Source organism: Centroberyx gerrardi, chromosome 13 (assembly GCF_048128805.1).
Source record: "Centroberyx gerrardi isolate f3 chromosome 13, fCenGer3.hap1.cur.20231027, whole genome shotgun sequence".
NCBI classification, from domain to species: domain Eukaryota; kingdom Metazoa; phylum Chordata; class Actinopteri; order Beryciformes; family Berycidae; genus Centroberyx; species Centroberyx gerrardi.
Window position 1 is genome coordinate 29719626 of NC_136009.1, and position 13752 is coordinate 29733377.

The 13752-nt window shown below is 45.0% G+C and overlaps 1 protein-coding gene across 25 annotated transcripts in view; it reads left to right on the top strand.

The window, feature by feature from the left end:
* dlg1b (discs large MAGUK scaffold protein 1b) overlaps positions 1 to 13752 on the top strand; it is a 156078-nt gene that overhangs the window by 94296 nt on the left and 48030 nt on the right. For 13 of the 25 annotated variants that reach the window (XM_078287694.1, XM_078287695.1, XM_078287697.1 and 10 more), the window contains 2 exons: positions 11485 to 11580; positions 12686 to 12739. In XM_078287694.1, coding sequence (XP_078143820.1) covers positions 11485 to 11580; positions 12686 to 12739 — 150 coding nt within the window. The remainder of the gene's footprint in view (positions 1 to 11484; positions 11581 to 12685; positions 12740 to 13752) is intronic. The other 12 variants (XM_078287700.1, XM_078287703.1, XM_078287706.1 and 9 more) reach the window with 2 other exon arrangements.

A 13752-nucleotide genomic window follows, 5' to 3' on the forward strand; every position in this document is an offset into this window, starting at 1 on the left:
TGAGGAGGTGGGGGGGGGGGTGCTGCACCGTGCGGCACGGTGTGGCGTGAGTCATTTTCTACAACGCACTGAGGCAGACAGGGAAAACAAACGTGTGTGTGTGTGTGTGTACTACACTGCTCTGCTCTGTTGTGTTCTCAGCCTGTGTAAATCTGTATGATCATGGCTAATTTGGTAATGTGTGTGTATGTGTTTGTGATTCCCAGCACATGGTGTGTGTGTGTGTGTTGGTGTTTGGAAGTGGATTGATGCAGCGTCTGCTCTGGATGTGACACAGTAGAGGAGGCAGCTGTGGAAAAACAAGTTGCAACAGGAGTGTTGCTGCTGCTGCTGCGTCATGTGGGTCTGTACACACAGCAGGACGCACACATGTAGAGACCCGACGCATCATGACCGTGTGATGATGATGATGAATCCTGCCGGCTGCGAGCGGAGCGTCGCGGGTCTAGAAACGCCCTTATCCGTAATCCGGCTGTCATGCTAACGAGTCTTTACGGTCAGAGGGGGCCCGGGTGTTGTGAGCGGAGAGGCGCGGGCGACAGGAGCGGGAGTCGGTCCCGCCTCCTGCCGCCGGGTCGTCCGGCGGGTCGGTGAGGATGCGGCGGCAGGTTATCGACTCCTCAGCGATGTCACGTTGTCGTCGTTTCCACCGGCAGAGCCCGCCGTCTGAATCGGAGCCGCTGTCACTTTACGGGCCGATAGATGTTCAGGAATTAGTCCTGGTGACACTGCTGCTGCAGAGAAATACAACTCTCATAGTGACACACAATACTGTTCCACAGCCCAGCCTCCAGTAGCTGAGTATGTTGGAGAGCCAATTAGATAAGAACTGTTATTTATTACAGTGATTCGCAACCTTTTTCATATCAAGGACCCCTAATCTAGTCCACATTAGAGCAACAGACCCCATTTGAAGAGATTTTGTCTCTCACACCCAAATCTGAGAATATTTTTATTGTCAGATATGATTTTGTCCAGAACTCCATGACTGTCTGTATTGTAGGTAGAGAGATAACAGAGAAACTATGATCAGAACAGTCATTCTTCTACATTCTCTAACTGTGTTAACTTCTTGTAAATTAAATATTGCTGAAGTTTAACAATTCATCAGTTTGCTGGGGACCCCCTGGAACCCCCTCAAGGACCCCTGGTGGTCCCCGGACCCCATGTTGAGAACCACTGATCTAGAATGTGTTTGGACTGTGATCGTAGTGAAAGCTGATGGTTCGTCCCCCTGCAGCATCACTTCAGTGTGTCAGTTAGCAGTGAGGATGCAGATCGCCATGTGAACAGATTTACCTGCATAAACAGCAGCAGCATGTTCTGGGCAGATGTGAGGAACCCCTGCAGTAGCACATGCCTTCCCCGGCGTTGCCTAGCAACCTGCAGGCTCCTGACACGCAGCGCTACCCCACCACCTCCCTGTTTACTGCCTCAAACACACACACACACACACACACACGTATATATATCTATATTAACATGCATGCACATGGACTCACACACCAAAATGTGTCCATGTTTGGATTAAGGACAAAGTAAAACCTCAGATTTTTGTCATTTATCCAACATTTCTTCAGCCTCCAGAAGCTGAGAAAGACAAAAACATTTCATCATAACCACACAGTGTTTGCAGTTATATGTGAGCCGGTGAAGACCAGCGGGAAGAGCAAGGCACTGCAGGGGTTAAGGGTTCAATTCCCTGTGGAGCTGGATGGGCAGAGCAAGGCACCTCCGTCTTAACAGTTTAGTCTCATATTCAGCCTTCAATCTTATTTCTCTTAAACCAAGAGAAACATTCTGCAGTGAGGAGAGATAACTCCACTTCTTTCTGATGCAGCTTCACTTGTTTCAGGAGTTTTCTAGAACAGAGTGTCAGTGTGTTGAAACCAGTCAGAATAAGGCAGATCACTGCACTGCTGTCAGGAAAATGACTTTTGATTCTACTGAATTCTTCAAACAAGTTGATTTGCATTGGAAACAAGAAATTCTCTCAATCCGTTGGCAGATTTTTTCACTTGTTTTAAGAAAATTACGATTTCAGGACTCGATGCAGGTTCCATTCCCATGTTAAAGTGCTGTTGAACTTTGGTAGTACCTTGGGTTGTGTAGCTTCCTGGACATGACATAACTCCAAAATCGAAAAAAGTGAGAGACTTGTTTTTTATATATTGGCAGAATATAAAAAAAACACAATTCTCCAGTCTCCTCTACCGGAGCAACAGATCACAGAATCACTGATTGAGATGGAGAGCGGACAGAAAAGACCTGAATGTACAGAGAATAAATATCAAGGAAATTCAGGACATTGGATCAATTTCCAGACGTGAAGCCAATACTCTTATTTCTGTTTGGAGGATAATGTTGTCAGGACTCTAACTCATACTGGACTCTCAAAACGGCAGCGAGCGGTACCGTTTGAAAAATTTGAACACCATTACCCAGAATTCCTGTGCGGTGAGGTGTGTTGTCATGATGGCGTTTGTCTGAGTAGAAGAAGAATAATACCTGATAGAAACTTCATGCTGACACCACAGGTTCCCTCTATAGAGCAGATGATCTGATTCGATTATAATTTTTTTTTTTTTTGTCATCATTTTTATATTACAACAAAGTTCATTTACAGTATTCCATAAGCAATAATCTATTTCGTATTCATTTTGTTTATATCTTGAGACACTTTTTTCCCCCAAGTTTTTTAGCCTGAGAAGAGAATAAAAAGAAAAGAAAAATAGACACAACATGATCTGATCAGATTTTGGAGCCACCTTCCTGCATAAATTTGCATATTAATGAAGGTACTTTCTTCATACAAAGCATTTGTTCATACAAAGTCTGGTGGTAGAGCTGTAACAGAAGTAACCCATTTTTCCCAGATTTAATCAAATTTGTCTTTCTGAGTTAAAGCTTCTCCTCCATTATAAATATATTATACGCTAAATCCATCCAGTCATTTTCACCGGGTGTTTCTGACTTTTTACAACATGCCAACAGCAGTTTTCTTAACAGATATTTATCCTCCTGTCTCCAGTCAAGCCCCTCCAACTCCCCTAAATACAGTGTTTTAAAGTTCTTATTAAACAGACTTTCCCCAGTTTATCTCTCAGGTCCGCCTGTGTTGTCGGCGTGTGTCGTGGTGTTCAGCCTGTAGATGGAGCTGTAGACGCACAGAGGCACAGCCAAGGCACTAATCCTAATCCTCAGCAGATCCTCAGTGTAATTTAGCATTATACCTCTCATTATACGGAGTCATATTTTAGATGGAGCCGCCGGACGTCTCCCGGTGTCACGGAGAGGTGGGACGGCCTCAGAGGAGCAGCAGCTGTAGAGTTAAAGCTCTCTGAACGCTCCGGTGGCTGGCGGTGTGTTTGTGCTGTGTTGTGTTGTGTTGTGATGTGGACAGTGCAGCTCACCGTCTGTCACACTGACCTGCAGTGTGTTCGGTCCTGTTGTCCTGCATCATGTGTCGGTATCTGCTGTGTTGCACTACTGTCACCAAGACTGATTCCTGTACGTTGCTATTGGGGAATGTAGTGATTCTGATTGAACCTACAGGCTGATTCCTTCTGACCCATGCTAACAATATCCCACTTTATTGTAGAGATGGCAGTTAAATATAACTAAAACAATGCAGGCGTATAGACACAGGTCCCTGCAATATTGATATTCGCAGCAATACGTGGATTCAGATCAATAGGTTTTGAAAGCCTCTCTCCTCCATCATGTGTGTGGATGGAGAGGAAGCGTTTAGGAACAATGGGTATCGGTCGGTGGACGGGCGACCCAGGCTGGTTTTAGACTGGAGCAGTGAGAGAGGGGGTACTGTGTGTGTGTATACTGTATATTGTCATATATATGGAGCAGATGACTGTCCTGGTTGGTGTGCTGCTGTGTGTTTACAGCAGCAGCTCTGGATGCTGGACGGGGAGAGATGTGGGGAAGCTCCTCCCACCAAACCCCCGGCCGGCCGCTCGCCTCCCGGAGCTTAAATCCACTTATGAAATCAGACCTCCGTCCAACTGCACAGCGCTAGTTGTCATGTCAACGCCAGTATGTGGGTTATTCTGGGCCATATTTTGTGTTGTATAAATCATTTGGCCATTCATAATTTACCCAACATAAAGGCCTGGTTCTACAAATCCATACATCCAGACCATCTGTCACAGCGCCGCAGCTAACCAGCTCCTGTTTGACAAAACAGATTTATGTTTCTGGCTGAGCTTCATTACTTTAATTGAAAGTTGAACTGCCTGATGTGACCAGTTGTTGTGGACACTGCTGCTCACCAGAGACCAGTGAGAAACAAGTTATTGACATGAGCTTTATTAGTGTTTTTCTCTTCACAAGGAATCATGAGGTCACACATTGTTTTGCCTTAACATCCAGACATGAGGCTGAATGAGGCTGTAGTTGAAGTAAGGGATAATGCCCGACGAGATGTCCGTTAATTTCTGATTATGGACACCTCGAAGGGCATTATCCCGCTTATACCATGGTCACTTGCCAAAGAAAAAAAAATTAAGACCATTCATTTATATTTTCGTGTGTTTTGTAATCAAAATCTAAAGTTTTTCACAAGCCATAACTCAGTTTCCCTGGTAACACCTGAGGGTTTGACTAATACCTGGAACAATCATTACCGTCCCATAAGGTTCTTATGCAATGGAAACGTTGTTCACTACTCCAGTAAATAGGACGAACCTTAGATACGACTTGGCAGCAGGAGATATTTCCTGTCCGCTCAGCTCACAGAACCCTTCGGCTCAGCTGTGAGCAGGAAGCTAACGTTATGCTAGCAAGATTCGAAGTCAATAACACTGCGTCCGGTCGACAAACAGTAAATATAATTTGACAGTATGTTTAACAGCAAGACTAGCTAGCTGTCCAGCCATGTCACTGTCCCCAAATCAATATCAAGATTTTCACGAACAAATGAACGGAGTAAACGGAGGCTTTGACTGCGTCCCTGTTGCTATGGTTACTCATTTTAGATACAGGCTGATGCTACGTAGCCAGCGCTTTAATTTAGAACGGTGAACAGACAGTTTCACTGGAACTACTTAGTAGGTGTCCATTATCAGGAATTAATGGACACCCTGCAGCCAATCAGAATCGAGTATTCACCCAGACCATGGTGTAACATCTGATAAACCAGTTTAGTTAGTTAGTTAGAAACTTTGTTGTCCACAATGGGGAAAATTGTCTTTGGCTTCACCACAATCAACATGGATTTACAAAGAAGACAACTGTAGAAAACATAAAGACAGAGAAACGTGAAAAACATGAAAAGTTTCTTGTTTTCTATCTGCTGTTGTTGGACGAACCTCTTTCCTCTCAGTTATCAGAGGAAATGAGGAACTTTTAATGAATGTGGATCCATCAAGACTGTTGTGTTTTTGTGAAGTCTCCATTTTGGGGGAAAATATCATTACCTGAAATTTAGCATTCTCACACAGGCAGAACGCTGACTTAACACTTAACACTGTGATGGACAAGAGGGAGGATGAGGAGGCAAGGAAGGAGGGAAGGAAGGAAGGAAGGAAGGAGGATAAGGGAACGACTGTATCTCTTAAAATAGATCCAGTCTGGAAAAGTCAACCAAGACCAAAAGTTATCTTCTACCTTTTAAAAGCTGCTGTCATTTGGCTTAATTTTGTGCCAACAATCATTTTGTAAGAATAGGAATAACTTTTTTTTAAATTTTGGATACTCACATTTCTTTCCTTTATAACGGTTTGTAATAATACAGTCTAAGTTTGTAATAATAGAATCTAGGTATAGCAGTGAAAAAGAGCCAGCCCATCAGGGACAGGACAGTCCCGGCTCCTCAGCGGTCCCGGAGCCGGAGCCGTCAGGTTTTTAACGTCCCACTTCTTCAGCGGAGGCTTAAGCCACCGTCAGAGCGCAGAGAATATCTAAATTAAAGCCGTGGCTTCCCGCCCACCGCCGCCGACCGGGAGTCCTCGTCACATTCCCGCGCTGCTGATGCCGTCACGCACGGCCGTGTGTCTGCTCCGGGGGCGACATTGATTATTCATGCTGCGAGCGGGGGCCCCCCCTCGTGCTGACATGTGCCTTGCTCACTGGAGCCTATTAATTGGCAGGAGAATGAGAGAAGATGAGAGGCAGGGTGTCACAGAGAGAGGGAGCGAGGGAGGGAGGGGGTGAACGAGCGACTGAGCAAGAAAGAGTGTGTGAAAGAGAGAGAGCGAGTGTATTGTACGCTGGTGGAGGGTGTTGAAGCCTGAGTAACAGGATTGGGTTTGCCTCCTGGATCCGTCGCCGACGCGCCGCAGAGACCGAGCAGCCGGCTCCTCCCCGAACCAGAAGGAACCAAGATCTGTCGTTTAATCGCCGTCCTCTCCGCTGCCGGGAATCCTCTCTTCTTCTTCTTCTTCTTCTTCTTCTTCTTCTTCATCATTCCTCCGTTCAGCAGGAAGGGAAATGACCACACATTACCCGAGGCAGGAGTACAGCTCCAAGGCCGTGAACGGCGCGGAGAAGGGTGCGGGGAAGCCGACCGGCCACCCGCGGGTCAACATCAACCTCCAGGAGTCCCTCGCTCACCTGCACCCGCTTCAGAGGCAGCATGCCATCGAGCTTCACCAAAAACAACAGCAACAACAACAACAACAACAACAACAACAACAACAACAACAACAACAACAACAACAACAGCAGCAGCAGCAACAGCAGCTAGCGTCCCAGCCCCAGCCACAGCGGCAGCAGCAGCCGGGCGCTCCGCAGGCCCAGACGTCCCTGGCCACCTTCACCGCCTGCACCCTGCCGGCGTCCTGCCGCGCCCGCAGCCGCTTCATCAACCTGCGGGACAGCGTCAAGAAAAGCCCCACCAAGAGCACCGCCAAAGTCAGCAGCACCCAGGCAGCCAGCAGACCCGAAATCCCCTGGGTGCCCTTCGCCTTCAACAAGGTAGTTCAGTCAGCTGGAGGTGAAGAGTTTCGTCTGTGGGTTTAGATATGTTCTTCTAAAATACTGAAATATATCCTCTCTGACACTTAGCTTTTTCTTTTTCCTTGGACTTGTCTGTTACGGTCGTTGTGGGGTCACAGGGATGTTGTCTGGCTGCTGTGACCTCTGACCCTTCATCTCCTTGTGATGTTGATGATGTCAGAAGGTTATTTTACTGTGTAGCTCATGTTAAGGCTCTCTGGGTGAGGAAGTGGAAATATAAATGTAGTGATATTTTAATTTGTAGTTTATAGAGTTCACATCTACAGTGGTTTGCTGGTGTGTGTGTGTGTGTGTGTGTGTGTGTGTGTGTTTTGGTTGGTAAGTTGTGAATTGCTATTGGAGACTCAGATTGAGTTACTATGTCACTTTATGGAGAATCCATACAGGCTTTCCATTTGTGGTTCTGTTGGCGTCTGCTGTGTCGATGCTGTTCTGGACCGGTTAGTGTCGTCGGTCCTGACCGTCGAGCGTCTTTACCGCTGACGTCCCGTCTCGGCGTGAGCTCATGTGTCCTCCTGTCTGTGTTTTCAGCTCACTGAGATCCAGCTAGTGAAGAGTCTTCACTCCGAGTCGTCAATCTTCTTAAATTGAAATTCTAATCTCTGCTCTGTTGTGGTGCTGCGTTGTCGAGCCGGTTTGTATTCTGCCGGAGCAATTAAGCCCCATTGTCAAAGGCTTTCCGAGCGCAGCTCCGAAAGTAGGGCTGCCGGATCAATGCGGTCGATCCGGGGGGCTAATTTTAGCGGCTGTTGGTTTTCCACAGGCTCTGGGTTCTGCTGCTGCAGCACAACAATTAAGCCTCTCGAGCAGCGCCGCGCTTCCTGCCAGCAGCCGCTTCACGAGGTCCTGCTCTTGCATAATAGAGGTCACAGTGCTGAAGGCCGGCCTCAGACTCACTGCTCATTATTATATTTTTTTACATAAGCCAGAGTTGTGATGGATGGATTGGCCTCTGAAGATACAGTCTGGGAGTAGTTTGACCATCCTAGTTTTGGGTCTGTTCACATGTGAAGTGTCTGGTTCCACCATGTGAAACAAATGACTTTTGTTCTTACAAAGTGATAACAAAGTAAAACAAATGATGATTTCCTTTACTAGACAGTAAACTTGCGTCCTTGACAAAATAACACTTGTACAGTCTGGATCTTTTACATTTCAGAGGTACTGGTGAGCTTGAGGCGATGGTTTTTATTCCCAAAATGGATATATAACGTTATGGTTTGACATAGGAACTTTTGACGTTCTTAACACATTGTAACCCAAACTGCAGCTCTGTTTCCTCTGTTTTACAATCTTCCCAAGCATTACCAATGTTAACAAACCTTTTACACTCTCACAATCCATGTTAAAGGAATAGTTCACCCCAAAATGACTCACTCATTATCTCCTCTCCCTCATGTCAGTAGAAACAGTTTGTATATCCACATAACACACAGCGACTTGGCTAGTGTGAGATAATGAGTTAAATACTGGACTTTTGGACCCACAATATAATCGTTTGGCTTCAGAACACAAATTGTATGGTAATTTTTTTTTACCTTTTTGGAGCTCTAAAGAACCAGGGGCCGGATTCACCAATGTGTTCTTAAGATAGATCTTAAGAAATGACATAGAGGAAATTTTAGGAAGTTCTTAAGAAGGCTCTTAAGTGCAATTCCTCAATATTTTCTTAGTAACAGTCTCATTTCTTACGAATTTCTTTAATTTTCCTACTTTTCCTACTTTAATTTTCCTTAAGAACTTCTCAAAATAGGGCCTGAATTAATTCTGGTTAATAAACTTTAGGCTTACTGCTATTGAGGCTAGGAGGAAACCCAAAGTGCTTCCATCTACAAAACAATTGGGGTAAAACCTATTTAGGGCAACTAGAGCAAAGCTTTAAACATTGGTTGCTGTTGGTAACTGTAAAATTTGCTAGCTTATTTTCAATAAACATGAGACAGAGGCACCTGGCCCTACAGCAAATAAAGCTTTACAATAAATGTTCATCTTAATGTTAGGTGTCGGGGAACCTGTGAAGACTTTGAACTATAACCTACTTGTCTAAAATGTGTTTAAATATATGATATTAGAGGCTTACCTTTTCACTGTAGGAATTTTAAGACAGGTGAAGGGCTGTCTTAAAGTTAAGAAAAGAACAAATTTGAGAACTTTCATTTCAAGAATACCATTTATTCATAAGTTTTTTCTTAGGAAGAAACAGAAGAAGAAAGTTAAGAAAATATATAAGAACTGTTTTTGAGAATAGCATTTTTTCCAATTTTCTAAAGAAAAAAATGGCACTTGAGAAGATTTTTTTTCTTAAGAGGGTTTTGTGAATCCGGCCCCAGATCCTGTTTACTTCTGTTGTTGACTTGGAGCTGCACTAGCTAACTCTCTGTGTGTTATATGGACATACACACTTCACCAGTGCTGCTGCTCACTGACATGAGGCGTGTTCACACGTCTGAGTGGGAAATCCAATCAGAAGTCGACCTCAACACGCCGCTCTCTCTCCAGTCTGCAGTGAAGCTCGCTCCACCAGGTTTGGAGCCATGTGTGTTTTTAACAGCAACAGCTAATCTGTGATGATGGAAATTATGTTGCTGGTGAAAGTTTTAGTTCCAACTAGACTGAGCTAGCAGTGCAAGTTTTTATCCTACTATAGAATGAGGAAAACTCTGTCCGTCCGTCCGTCTGTCCGCATCCATTTTGCTCCTCAACGGGTCGGCCAATCAATCTCAAACTGCACATGGGCATTGAGCATTGGCATAGGCAGGGACTGACGGAGCTGATTTTTCCATTTTCCCAAATTTACGCTGTTTATGTGCATTTTTGGCAAGTCTGCGCGTAGTTGTGGCGCGCGCATCCCCGGGCACGGACTAGTGTAAAAGACTTGGAATTTATCAAGTTTCAATCAAGAATCAGTAACTCTCTCCTCCTCCATCTTCTGCTGCCGAGGAGCCGTTGAGCAGCTCGCTTAACCCCCAGCTGCTCCGGTGGAGCTGCTCAGTGGCCACCAGTACAGACTGTGGGCCACTGGGCAGCTCCCAGTTTAAATGTGTGGAACTGTGTGAATGTAGCAGGATGGAGGTCTGTCGGCCTTCCCTGGTTTGATAAAGGTTAAAAAATCTAAATGGTCCCGGGTCGATGGTTGTTTTCTGTAGTTGGGTACCGCAGCGCAGATTTCGGTGGCGCTCGAAAATACAATACCTAAACTGCCGACTGAAATATCCGCCCACTGCCGCTCCGAAACTGAAGTTACAGGCAACAGAAACGTCCCGGTGCCAAACACTTCTATACACTTCCCTCCTCCAGGTCTCAGCATCATGCAGAAGGTTCCCTTAAAGCTCCAATAAAGTCTCCAGTTGTCCCAAAAACAGCTAAAGCTAAAGCTAGCTCGTTGGTGACCGCACGCAGGTCACACAGCCCTTCAGAATAAAAGTCCCTCGGCAATATACCAAAAGAGTGCGCGCAGTACTTTGTGGGTTAAGAAGTTATTTACTGTTAAATTGTTGTAGGTGTTATTTATTATGTAAATTTATTATTTCAATTTGTTTATAGTGTTTTGTATTTAAAAGTATAATTCAAACAGTTAAGAGTTATTATATTGTTTAATGTCTTTGTCTTTGCAATAAGAAATACGTTCTTTAATGTCGTCGTTTGATTTTTAAAGGTGTGCCATTTTTAAATTTTTAGCACCGATATCTGCAAAATCTAAACGATACTCCTCCCTATTTTTCCATGAGGTTGTCGTAGAAATGAGTTTATTCCTTCAGCGCGGCCAGCAGAGCGACCTGCCACCACAACACACTGACACGACCTTTGACCTTTGCCCTCTGCGCTGGGATCGCTGCTGCCTGTCTGTTTAATACTCTGCATTCCCAGATTGAAATTTCTGCTCTTTCCAATAATCACAAAAAGGGCATCTGTTGAGGCCGCCCCCCACTGAGACCGCCAGGGGGATTGGGGATTTGGGTTTAACACACACACGCACACACACACACCCCCCCCACACACACACACACACACACTAACATGTATACACACAGCTGACCTAGGTCAAATAGTATTGCTTTAATCTTCTTGGAGTAGCAGATGGGCGGGGTTTACCACATCAAGACCGTCCAGATAGTGATGCTGCCAGGTAAGCTGTCAATCAACGAAGTGGACTAAATTGACGTCCTGTGATTGGCCGGCCTCTCTGATGCTCAGCACACTGTCCTGTGTGGCAGAACCCCGCCCACCTGGCACCTCAGCAGCATCAAAACAAACCATGAATATTTGCGAATACCGCTGCTTTTATCCAGAGCGACGTCCAATCAGAGAGCAGGTAGAGGACTCGGGACTCGAACCTGTGACTCTCTGTCTACCTGCCGCTCCACACACACACACACACACACACACACACTGCTGAAGCCCGGTCTGATCGACACGCACACATCCTCCATCCTCCCCTCCACTCCTCCTGCTGTTCATCTGTGTTGCAGTGTGTTTGTCTGACCTTTGACCCCTCACCATGCTATTGTTTAGCAGGCAGAGGCCACCCCGCCTTCCTCTCCCATAATCCCCGTGATCCCAATCTCGCCCATCCCAGCCGAGACCGCCGTCATCCCTCCGACGTCACAGGTTTTTTTTTTTATTTTCCTCCACTCCTCTTTTTTTTGTTGTTTTTTTTATTATTTTCTCTGCTCCGTCCATCTACAGATTTGTGTCTTTATTTATTTTGCTGTTGATCATTTTGTTGCTGTTATTTATTTTTATTTGTATTTTCCATCTCTGCCATCCTGCTGTGGGTCTGATGAAGTGAGGAGATTAGAGAGAGAGAGAGAGAGAGTCAGAGAGGTAGAGAGAGAGAGAGAGAGAGAGAGAGAGAGAGAGAGAGAGTCAGAGAGGTAGAGAGAGAGAGTGTGTGAGAGAGAGAGAGAGAGAGAGAGAGAGACAGTCAGAGAGAGACAGAGAGGTGGAGAGACAGAGAGAGAGAGTGTAAGAGAGAGAGACAGTCAGAGTGAGAGAGACAGAGAGGTAGAGAGAGAGAGAGTGTAAGAGAGAGAGAGACAGAGAGACAGTCAGTGAGAGAGACAGATAGAGGTAGAGAGAGAGAGAGAGAGAAACAGATAGTAGGAGGAATGCCACACTTCCCCCATTTGACTCCAAAGAGCCCATCTGCCTTTCTCCCGGGCAGAAACTGAGCGAGCGAGACAGACAGAGAATGAGTGAGTGAGAGACAGACAGAGAGAGAGAGACTGAAAGAGAGAGAGAGAGAGACTGAAAGAGAGAGAGAGAGGGGTGGAGGGGAAGCGGTGAGCAGCAGCGACGCCAGCCCGCGGGACTTTAATTTAGATTTATTTTAGCCTTCATGCTCGGGCGTTGCGTACTCTGCAGTGTGAAATGGCGTGAGCGTGTCGCCGTCCGCTCCGCTAATCTCTGCTCCAATCCACCGCCTTCCTCTCTGAGCCTCAGTCGCTCTGTAGCATCATGAGGAGAGTAAGTCTGCACCTCGCCCGCCGCCGCCTGCTCCGCTTTCATTTGCTGCACGCTGGATGCTGGGGGTGGAGGGTGGGGGGTGGGGGTGCTTTTAGCGGGTTTTGACGGGGCTGCAGGGGGGGATGGAGGGAGGGAGGGATGGAGCTGGGAGTTGAGGTGTTCTTTGGGGGATGTTTTTGATTTTTTGTTTTTTTGTTGGCGAGCTGAGATGTCGCCCCTGACGCTGCGCTGTGTTCTGTCTCCGCAGGCCAACCCTCCGCCTGTGGTGGTCAACACCGACAGCCTGGACACGCCTCCATACGTGAGTCCACCGCACGCTGCCTTCCTGCTGCTGTTAGCTCTCCTGGAAGTGTTGCTGCTTCTACTGTGTGTCACAAATCTGTTTTGTTTTTTTATTTAAATGGAAGTACACTACCAGTTAAAAGTTTGGACACGCCATATTTTTCGTTAGTTTTGATTTGTTTTACACTTTTTTTTGGTTGCTGCCTAATTCCATTTCTTCCGTTTGTGTTATTTCATAGTTTTGATGTCTTTGCTGTTATTCTAAAATGTGGAAAATAGTAGTTAGAATAATGGAGGGAAAGGGGGAGGTGTGAAGTCAGGGCATTTAGTTGTTATATTCTGTTATATGGTTTATTTGGCAAGTTTTTCATTTTTTTTACACTGCCAGTCAAAAGTTTGGACACACACATTTTTCTTTATTTTTACTATTTTCCACATTTTAGAATAACAGTAAAGACTCAAAACTATGAAATAACACAAATGGAATTGTGCAGCGACCAAAAAAGTGTTCAAAAAAATCATATTTATCTTATCTTCCAAAACTATCTTATATTTTAGATTCTTTGCCTTGATGGAAAGGCAAAGGCTTTGGAAAGAAATTTATACATAGGATCAACTTCACTATTCATATTTGTCTAAGAAACTCATTTCAAGCATTTAAGCAGAAGCCTTTAGATCAAAATGAAACACAGAACATTCAGTCAGGAGTCAGACTGTGACTGGTGGTGCACCAAAACAAATCATGTTTGTAAATGAGTGAAGGCCTGTCTGTTTTTCCAATTAATTAATCAATCAAACTTTATTTATATTGCACCTTTCATGCAAGATTGCAATACAAAGCGCTTAACAAGATAAGAAGATAAATAGATAAAACACAATAATGAAAATCAGAATATTATGTTTTCAGTGCAAAAATGTAAAGTAGTTTTAGATGTAGTGTGTGTGCATGCCTATAATAGTGATAATCATAATACATTTTCTTTATATAGCACTTATCTAAAAGCAGTTTATAGAATATAGAATATATAGAAA